Source organism: Pseudorca crassidens, chromosome 20, assembly GCF_039906515.1.
Source record: "Pseudorca crassidens isolate mPseCra1 chromosome 20, mPseCra1.hap1, whole genome shotgun sequence".
Lineage (NCBI taxonomy): Eukaryota > Metazoa > Chordata > Mammalia > Artiodactyla > Delphinidae > Pseudorca > Pseudorca crassidens.
Genome location: NC_090315.1, coordinates 52,250,257 through 52,260,758, shown reverse-complemented (window position 1 = coordinate 52,260,758; position 10,502 = coordinate 52,250,257). Strand labels below are relative to the sequence as shown.

Below are 10,502 nucleotides of genomic sequence, written 5' to 3'. Positions count from 1 at the left end.
AGGCATTTCTTCAATACCTCTAAAAAGATTTTATTTTTTAACTCTTTATTTTAAAGCAAATAAACATTTAAAAAATTGAAGCATCCTATGCGATTTTTAATCAGATGTCCTGGTCTTAGGAAATCTCAGTAAGGATTCTCAGCGAAAATGTGCAGAAGGGTGTTTTAGCTGTGGTGATACAAAACAATGAATTAATCGAATATGTAAATACTGCTCACATCATTTTTATTTTTGGAGTGTCAAAGTTGCGAACTTGCAACTTGAGGATTAGTGGGCATTCTTTCATTAAGAAAACAACAGCATTAATCATGAGAGGGATGTACGAGAAAAGATTTATATAGTAAATGAGGAAAATAAGTGGTAAATGGCATAGATCAAAGGTCTGTTATGTAAATACACCCAGGATCTAGTTCGACAGGGGCTAAACTGCTTCTGGATTAGACTTAAGTTAATATAGCATGAGATTAATCAAGCCAGAATTAGAAAATAGATGTCCTTAGACCACTGCCCCCATCTCACTATTTTGAAACACCAGACTATGGTTATAATAATAAACTGCGGAAAAGCCCTTACCGGTAAGGTCACCCTCAGTTGAGAGCATTCTGGTAACTTCCACCCAGCTTCACTCCAGTATAATTACACTGCACTCATGGATATGGTTCTTAGAGTCTTCTTTCCCTAGGGGATGTAATTGGCTATTCATTAGACTGTAAACTCCATGAGGCCAGGGCCATGTCCTGTAGAGTAGCAGTCACCCCATGTTTTGTTTCTTTCATTGTAACTGAAACCCACCTGAATCCTCCCTGCCCCCTTCTCGCTGGTCCTTCAGTGGTATTTGTGCCACGAATACCGGGTAAACACGTGAGGATATGAAAGTCTCATACTTCTATCTAGGTTATGTGTATGAGGAAAGAAAGGTTTGTGCTTGCTGTCTATTATAAAAGGTATTTGCCCAAGTCATGGCCATTTAATTTGAAATTAGAAGCAGTGATAGAAGCATATATGAATAGATCCATATAACTACATGTGTATATATCTTATGTATTACGTTTTATATGTAATAAACATGCAGATCGTGCATGTATGTGTGTATATTCCTATGTATTCCTGGTTTCTCTACTGATTAAAAACGCCAGAGGAGACAAATCTCTGAGCAGCTTAACTTGATACCAGGATGAATATTGAAATAAAAGAAAGGCAAATTAATTGAAGGATTGGAACAGATCTCAAAACCATATTTCTAAAAAATAAAAAAAATTTTGAGTTAAGATGCATTGGTCAGTCATTTGCCTCCGAGGTGAGTAGTAAATATGTCCTTAGGCTACTGAGTTTAAACCCAGTCTCGGCTGGTTGTGTAGCTAGTTGGGTAGTTTGACTCTGAGCAAGTTAGTATTTCTTTGCTAAATTTCTTTCACTCAGAAAATAGTTATTAACTGCGACGTGCTTTGTGAAGGTTACGTTAGATACTGCATCTGAAGTTTTCCCCCATCTCCCCCCCAGCACCATTGTGCACACAGAGAAGCAACTTAATAAACTGTAGCTGCTGTTGTTGTTAGTATTGGCTCTTGTTATCATTTTGTCCCAGCCACTGAGCTCAGTGCCTGAGAGACGCAGCCATTCTTGGTGGGGAAGATTCAGGTTCGTGCTTATGGTTGACAAAATCCTCAAATGACCCATTGCTTCCCCCGTCAAAGTTCTCAACAACGTTATATGATTTCATGCAGACTCTGAAGTAGCAATTAATCCAGGGGAAAGAAAAATGGAAAACAGAGGAATTCATCAGCACATGGCAAGAAACTGAAGGAAGGAAGCCATCTCTTGACCTAGTCAAAGCGCGCTAGCAACCAAGCCTCACAACAGACCGCCACGAAGCCAAGTGTATCACGGGGGAAAGGTGGAGATTTGAACGCGTAACCAACGCCCCGTAATTCTGTAACCGATCCCCACTCCTCGGCAGAACCTGGCACGATCCAAACCCCAACCCTTTGGATCTAATTGCAGAGGCTTTTAGGCAAGTGTGCAATTATGCTCTAAATCATGCAGAACTTGCTCATAATAAAAGCGCCGCAGGGGGAAAAAAGAAAGCACTCCCAGCGGTGAGTGCAACCCCAGAGGACAGAGGTGACCCACAGAACTGGACTGGATGACAAAGAAGAACTCAAATGGAAAGGTCAGCACAGAAAACAGCTCTCGGACTGAGCAGATCGCCAGCACATGAGAGACCCAGAGCTGATTCAGAAAAGACACTCAGTTCAAAGTCATCAGAGGGTCTGACACAGGGACCTTTCATACAGACAGAAGGGCAAAGGTGTTATCTAAAAACACAATTTGTGTAGCCTGAAAGCTACTCGGTTTCAACAGAAATGCTCTCTAGGGATGATTTGAAATAAAAACGTATGCATACTTATATCTGTCTTTCGGATGTGATAATCATGATAAATTCTGTGTTCATATCTCAAAAGCTGATTCTCCCGGAAGAAAAATGAGCCCAAGGGTTCTCTGAGCCCCATTGTTTCCAAATGTCAGGGGAGGCTCGCCTTCGTGTCTGCGCTGCCTCCGTAGGCGGGAGGGTAGATCCTTATCTGAACACGTCACCTGGACAGCTTGCAAAGCCTGTCCTGTTATACTCAGCCTTCTGGTGACAAATGCCCCTTCTCCCTAGATGTCAGCCTTTCAGAATGCACGTGGGGAAGGCAGGGTACCAGCGTGTAAGCACAGCCAGCGAAAGGGATGCTATCAAGGCATCTCCGCGTGCTTTCCCAGGTGGTCTCTGAAAGTCACACATTCTTTTCACAGTGGTGTCGGCAAGGCCAGTGTGTCAAGTTTGGGGAGCACGGGCCTCGGCCCATCCACGGCCAGTGGTCCGCCTGGTCGAAGTGGTCAGAATGTTCCCGAACGTGTGGTGGAGGCGTGAAGTATCAGGAGAGACACTGCAATAACCCCAAGTAAGGCTCTGACACGAAGTCAGCATTTGTAAGGCATGAACCTTCAGCCTGTTACATATTTGCATATTTGTCTGTCTTGTTTATACCTGTTTATAACTGTAGTTTTATTCCATCTGCTTAATAGCAATCAACGAATGAGGGTTTTACTGCTTGTATATAAAGGCTGTATGCACTGGGGGAGGTATGATGGGCAGAAACCTCAAAACAGCAAAGGAGTTATTCTCTGTGTGAGTCTGCTGTCACGGACTCCAGTAATGGTGTGAATTACTTTCCGCATCTAAATTACAGCTGCATGCCTGGGATATTGTAGGACAGAGAAGCTTGGCTGGTAGACTCTGTGTGTGTGTGTGTGTGTGTGTGTGTGTGTGTGTGTGTGTGTGTGTGTTGCAAACTGATGAACTGGAGAAAGTATGCTGATTTTTGCCTTACAGGAATGTACATCAACATGTGTTGACAGATCAGCCTGACTTTTCGAGAGAAACCAGAAATCCGAAACACTGTTGTGTGAAATTTCCCAATTTTTAAAATATTGACAACAAACTCAATTTTCTTTAGAAAGATCAAATGCTGGGAGGACTGATCAAAACCTCCCTGGGTTGAGATTGGCTTGCGAGCACCATCTGATCTGGTGGTGCTGGGAGTCTGAGCTGCCCTCTGTGCTCTGTGAGATGAAGGTGGTTTTAGGTTCCTTTTATCTGCTCTAATTCCCATGTGAAACAAGTGTGAGATGTACATTTCCTGACTGGAGTGGTGATGTCGAAAGAGCTCAGAACTTGGAGATGGAAAGATATGACTCCACATCCTGGGTCTGTCACTTATTAATTGTGTGGCTTTGGGAAGATCGCTTGAACTTGGAGGTTGGATTTATGTATAAAATGGAGATGACAGCGCCCACCTCACATGGTTTGGGGGGATTAGAGATTGTGTCTCTAGAATTCCCGGCACGCTGGGGAGCATCCAGTGGGCATTCGGCAGAAGGTTCTGGGGCCCATGTGGTTTTCATCATCCTCATCCTGAACTCGCCAGGAACACGGGTAACAGAGGGTCAGTGCTCAGAAGCAGCGAGCAGAGGCCTTCCTGATGAAACTGGACTCTGGAGAAGGCTGTGGGGGTGAGAAGAAACTGATGGGACCCTGAAAAACTAGTGGATTTAATTTTACCACACGATTCGGTTGGTGACATAGCATGGAGGTTGAGAACAGAGACTCTCAAGCCCAGGAACCTAAGCGGGCCTCCTGTCCACCCCTTCCTTGCTAGGCGGCCTTGGACGCCTAACTCTCCCTGCTCTGGGTCCCTCATTTGTAAAAAGGGGATAATGATGGGACCTCCCTCAACTGAGCTGGTACTTGTAAAGGGCTTTTCAGAATTGCCTGGTACGTGGCAAGCATTGCATAAATGTTTGGTGGATTGCAAATTTAAATAAATAATGAAATTAGAGCAAAAGGAAATTTTTGAAAAGACAAATCGTACTTCATCTGAGCTGGATCAAGAGGCCAGTTTGTTCCAAAATGTAAGGGAGGGTTTGGAGATGCTTTGACCATGGCTTGCTAGGTGCTTGCAGTATCTCAGGCTGATCTAGCATCGCTCAGCTTTGGCACTCTTAACATTTTAGGCTGAAACTTTTTTGTTTTGGGGGTTTGTCCTGTATGTGGCAGGGTGTTTAGTAGCAATCCTGACCTCTACCCACTCGATGCCAGTAGGATGAGTCCCCCTCCCCCAACCTCCAAGTTATGGTAACGAAAATATCTCCAGACTTGGCCAAGCATCCTGTAGGGGGCAAAGTCATTCCCAGTTGAGATGCTCTGCTCTAATCTGACCCAATAACTAGGTCTAATGGTAGGGAGGCTTGTGATACATTTGCAGTTTATACCAGATTATTAAAAACACCCTCCTCATCCTTTGAATGTAGCCCGTGTCTTGGATAGAATTGTTGAAATCATTGTATTACTTTTCATTTTTGCAGCATATTTCACGAATCTGGTTTTCATACATCGCAACATTTTACAATCTCGCTACTTTCCCAAGAAAGAAAGAGATTACCTAATTTAATAACTCTGCCGGTGAAGTGCAGGAATGACGCCCCTGAGATTTAAATTAAAACCTCTCTCATATCTGTGGGATTGGGAACACTCATTATAATAGGGCCTTGTTCATGGAAATAGCATACTGTAACTTCAGAGATGTCTATAAAAGAATTAATCACTCGAGTAGTTCTACTGGGTGCAGTTTTATCATTTTAAGCAAGATTAGGGCTAATCAGGATTCTCTTTGATTATGCACGAAGTCACAACTAAAACAAGTAAGTGATCGGCTGCTTCACGACAATTGAATCAGTCCTCCATTCTTATTTCACATTGTTGTCGTAAAGCTGTTTTTTTCTCCCTCTTTCAAGTTACTTATTTCTCGCTTGCTTCAGTTTAAACACTTGGTCTGTTCAGATCAGCCTAACCATTTCATTTTTTCACGTGCAAAGCAATGTGAGCATTTCATTGCACAGTAATGATGGTTTTCTCAGAACATAGTTTGTTTCATAAAAAAATGAATTATTTCTGGTTGGGTCATGGATTTATCCAACTTTTCAGCTTCAAAAGAATTGAAAGGTTATCTGGTTCTGGAATGGCCAGTCCCTGGCAAATGTGGCCCTTCTTCTTCGTCTGTGTCTGTGACAGACCTTATTAATTGATCAAAGCCTCCCCACTGTGCCTCCTCAAAAGACTTCTCCAGGCGTTTGCTCCCAATCAGGTTAGAACAGATACGCGAGTTGAAACCTGTTGTTTCCTCTAGTTATTTTGCAAATGGGTAACCAGGGGAGACAGAGGGTCCCATTCAGAGGAGCAGCTCTTGCTGGGTCACCAAGCTGGACATGGGAGAGTCAGACCAAGATCCCACTGTCTTAATCCTTACAGTGAACATTTTTTCTGGGTCCCTGGAAGAGAGCCTCGTGAAATGCCTATACACTCTGTTCAAGAAAATTAATAGTGAAAATTCAAATAGTAAAATAATTCAAATAGTGATAAGTAAGCTTGCTAAGGCATTCTAGAACTCTCCTAAAACGTGAGTCGATTTGAGAAAGGATGTCATGCCACTGGAGTCACAGTGCCAGGAGAATCGTTGAATCATATCTCTGGCCCATTTTTCAACCAGTAAATTCTGGGCTCAGCTGATTATCAGAATCATCAAGTGTGCTTTAAAAAGCACTGATTTCTTGATATCCCTCCTCATGTATTTTTATTGAGAAAGCCTGCAGAGGGCCCAGGACTATCATTTATGTATATGTGTCCGTGTGTGTATGTAAATCATATATATGTAAATATATGTATGTATAAATATATATGTGTGTATATGTATGTGTTATATATATATAACCATTTGTAGTCAGGACTTGGTAAATTATGCAGAAGCAAATATGGGTATACTTTATAGTAGCTTAATACAAAGAAAAAATCGGGTGCCTAGATATTTGTTTTCTGGTTTTTTTGTTTTTTGTTTTTAATGATAAAGAACTCATTGTACCAAGGGCCATCATGGTAGAATTTTCTGTTAATTTATCCTAATACTCACGTTCAAAGCTGCAGAAAAAAATGTATCTGTAATTGAGGATTTGATGGCAAAGTCCAAATTTTTGCCAGTCATTAAGAGTAGCAAGCACTGTAAAATAGTTACCGTTTATTTGTGCTAGCTGGGCTGTAGACTCTGCCCGAAATTCTTTACCAACATTCTCTCAGGTGATCATCACAGCTGTCCTCATTTTACAGATTAGGTGGTTAACTAAAATTACCTAAAGTTAAGCTGGGAAAGGGCAGGGACTGTTTCGATTCAGGTTTGCTTCACTGTCCAAGGCCAGTTCCCTAACCATTGGACATCACTGTCTCCCTCTCGGTCCTCTCATGCCCCGCCCCTGTAGCCTAACTCAGTTCAATGCATGCCTGGCAGGGCAGGACCGGCATCCGGGAGAGCGCAAAGGGATGAGGTTGAGCTCTGTTCTGTCTCTTTCTAGACATGTGACCTTCACTGAGCACATTTTGGAAGCTCTATTAGCCGTTTTCCACTTCATCTATAAAATGAGGGGATGGCTCTATGAGTTTTGAGGTCTTTCCCATGTTACAGTGTCTGAGTTGAAGCAGTCGCACGTGGTCCTCTTTCACTTTATTGAATTTGAGTAGTCTAAATGAAGCTTATTTGTAAACTCTCCGACAAGAAAGACTTACGCTGAGAAAATTTTAATTATGACTCTTAAAGATGACCGGGAATAGAGTAAGGCTCTCATGTGGCACTTTAAGGTTTTTCGAAACGCTTTTCGGATAATGATTTAAGAAGTCTTCAGGGATTTAATCTCGCACAGTGACTGCTGAATGTTTTAGTAGTTGTTCCAGAATGTTTTTAAATAGCTGAAAAATCTCACTCTGGCGGTGTGACACTTCCCGTTTCTGTTGAATCCATTTTAGCATAGGAGAATTTGATAAAATGTGCCGAAGCAAATCCAGGGGAGTTTTATAGCATTCCTGTGCTTCCTAAAGAGACAAGGAATTTTAATCACAGAAATTTATTAACTTGGAGCCTTCTTTCATGTTACATGTTTGCCCTGAGCTTTTGTACGAGGTGATCTGTAGTTGGTGTCTAGCCTTAGGAGAAAGCTCCAAAAAAAAGTGGGAATGAAAAGAAGCAATTGCTTTGTGCCAGGAGTCAGCTGGGTAAGGTGTCCCTGGTAACTTTCAGTGTGGCTGACGCTCCTTTTCATTTTGCTTTCTGGTTTTTGCAGTCTGCCTAGCGAGATCTTAAAGAGCTTGCCATTAGATCACAATTATTTATGTTCTAATGGGATTCCCTACTCTGGAAATCCATTTCCCATTGTGCTTGGCAGGAAAGGAGCAGGCCACCTGCAACGTTAAAAAGTGATGATGCAGATGAAAACAAGGACATGTTTTTTCCCCCAGCGTTTAGAATCAATTAGAATAAAGCACACGTGAGTCTGACAGTCATCAAGCTATCAGCTCAGTGACTGACAAAGCTGGATTGGAAAATATGGCATGTAATATCCTCAGTGTCCTGACTGACCTTCTACGTCAGGGGTCCCCAGCCCCCGGGCTGCGGACTGGCACCGGCCCACGGCCTGTTAGGAATCGGGCCGCGCAGCAGGAGGTGAGCGGCGGGTGAGGGAATGAAGCTTCTTCTGCCGCTCCCCATGGCTCGCATTGCCTCCTGAACCATCCCCTGCCTTCCGCCCCCCACCCCGGTTCCTGGAAGAATTGTCTTCCGCGAAACTGGTGCCTGGTGCCAAAAAGGTAGGGGACCGCTGTTCTACATCACAGCAGGTGCATGGCAAGCTGTAGGAAGATTATGGGAGTGGTCAGAGATGGCAGACAAGCTGGGGAGGAGTTGGGTCTGCGTTGGAAGAGCTTTGATGCCAACAAATGGGGCGTGTGTGTTTGCATGTGTAGCACACAAGCACACATCTACATTAACAAGAACATTTAGGTGTGTTTACAGATTTCCCTAACGCATGAGGTGATAGGATGAGTGTCAAGAATATGCCTTCATCAGTCTTTATGGAAATCGCCAGAATGTAAAAATTGGCTCAGAGGTGGCAAGTAAGTTTGGTCTAACATGGAAATTGATGAGCAGTGGTAGTGGCTGCCCAAGGGCTATGCTGAGAAAAGAAAGCAAAGAAAAAGAAAAATCCTTGATTGATTAGTTATGTCTGCCATGGGTATAAGAAGGGTTGGGACATAAGGGTAGTAGACTCCATATTTCCATTTTTGTAATGGACTGTATGGACTGCATACACTGTGACCATGATCATCTTGACTGTCCCTCCTTATATTATTGCCTGTGACTAATAGCCTTTTGATTGCTAGTGTTGAAGATCTTTAATTTTCTTTTTAGGCCTCAGTATGGTGGCAAGTTCTGTCATGGCTCTAGCCGTGTATATCAGCTGTGCAATATTAACCCTTGTAATGAAAATAGCTTGGATTTTCGAGCCCAGCAGTGTGCAGAATATAACAGCAAACCTTTCCGTGGATGGTTCTACCAGTGGAAACCCTATACGAAAGTGGAAGGTAATTTGGTCTCTACGAACCTCAAACAAGTATGTCTCTACGTGAACAGTAACGTGAATGAACAGCACAGAAGAAATTGCTGCCTGTGTAAAAAAGTTTCCATGTTTACCTTTCATTCCCCAGACCCGTCCTGGCCCAGTTTTTCATTCACTTCTTTAGGTTTTGTTTATTTTTCCACACTTTTTTTTTTTTTTCACAAGACACCCCTTTCCTCCCACATGTATAAGTCGAAGAGTTCATGTGTTTGGAATGTACTTACGTTTCTAAACTTACCTTTGACATTTCAGCAATTAAGTCTCCCAGGGATGTTAATTGAAATTGGTATGAATTGTCCAGACCAAAAACTCATGAAACCATATATGCCCCATAGAGACACCACACTCGGTACCTGAGGTGGTAGATGATTACAAGCATGGAAAGGCCTGTTTGCAGAGTGTACACACACACACACACACACACACACACACACACACACGTGCACACACGCATCATGAATAAAAAATGTCTCTATATTAAGTTCTTGGTACTTATTATACCTTAAAGTAATGGCTTGTATTTGACCTTTTATGTTGATTTGATCTTAGCTGAGCATCAGAATTTATTTTAGTTACCATGTGTACAAAGTACAAGTACCAAATTTAACGTACTTTGTGTTACCTGTGCAGAATAAGCTGTCACCATTTTGGTTGTTTCCTTTTCATTTTTTTCCATTCACTTGCTTTATCAAAACTCATCCACTCTTCCTTTGGAAAAGGGATTAACGTGAATCGCAGTTGTACATACGCAGGATGGGAAGAGACCAAATTTAATGATAATTCATGGGAAATAAGATGGAGGGCTGCTTCTGTGCAAAAGCTCAGAATGAACCTATATGATCAGAGACCAAAAAGAAGCTAATGCAATCAGAGACATCGTTATGACAAGTAACACCTCCAAATCAAAGGGGGTGGTACTCAGCTTTGCTTAACACCAGCCCAGCCGTTGCAGGAGTGTGAATCTAGTTCTGGGTCCAAAAGCTGCTTGTCTAAAAGCACAAATTGGGACTGACATTAAAATTCTGAAATCTGTGTCTTAGGAGAAAGCAGTGAGGGACTGACAGATGTTGACTGTAGGAGAGAAACTAGTTCCCTTCAAAAATTCAGAGAGATTGAACAGAGGGAGATTTCAATTTATTGGAAATTGCTTCTGAAAACAGAATTAATTCACGTGCTCAGAAATTCCTATGGTTCCTATGGCCGTGTCCTCAGAGAGACCTTCCTTCCTGTCATTTTCTGAATCCTTTGCCTGCTTTATTCTGCATTGCTCTTGGTGCGAGAATTGATATTATATTGGCATTTATTCATTATCTTTCTCCCACAAGAATTATTAGGTTCCCCAGGGTTGAAGCCTTTGTCCGTTTTGAGTATGCTTGTATCTCTCTCATCTAAGAACAGCACTTGGAACATATTTATAACTTTTGGAACAAATGAATAAATAAATATCAACTGTCCTTAATGGAAGT

At 42.3% G+C, this 10,502-nt stretch overlaps 1 protein-coding gene across 1 annotated transcript in view; it reads left to right on the top strand.

Moving 5' to 3' along the window:
* Nucleotides 1–10,502, top strand: part of ADAMTS18 (ADAM metallopeptidase with thrombospondin type 1 motif 18) — a 157,269-nt gene that overhangs the window by 94,464 nt on the left and 52,303 nt on the right. Inside the window, exons 11-12 of the mRNA XM_067720437.1 lie at nucleotides 2,797–2,945; nucleotides 8,829–9,001. Coding sequence (XP_067576538.1) covers nucleotides 2,797–2,945; nucleotides 8,829–9,001 — 322 coding nt within the window. The remainder of the gene's footprint in view (nucleotides 1–2,796; nucleotides 2,946–8,828; nucleotides 9,002–10,502) is intronic.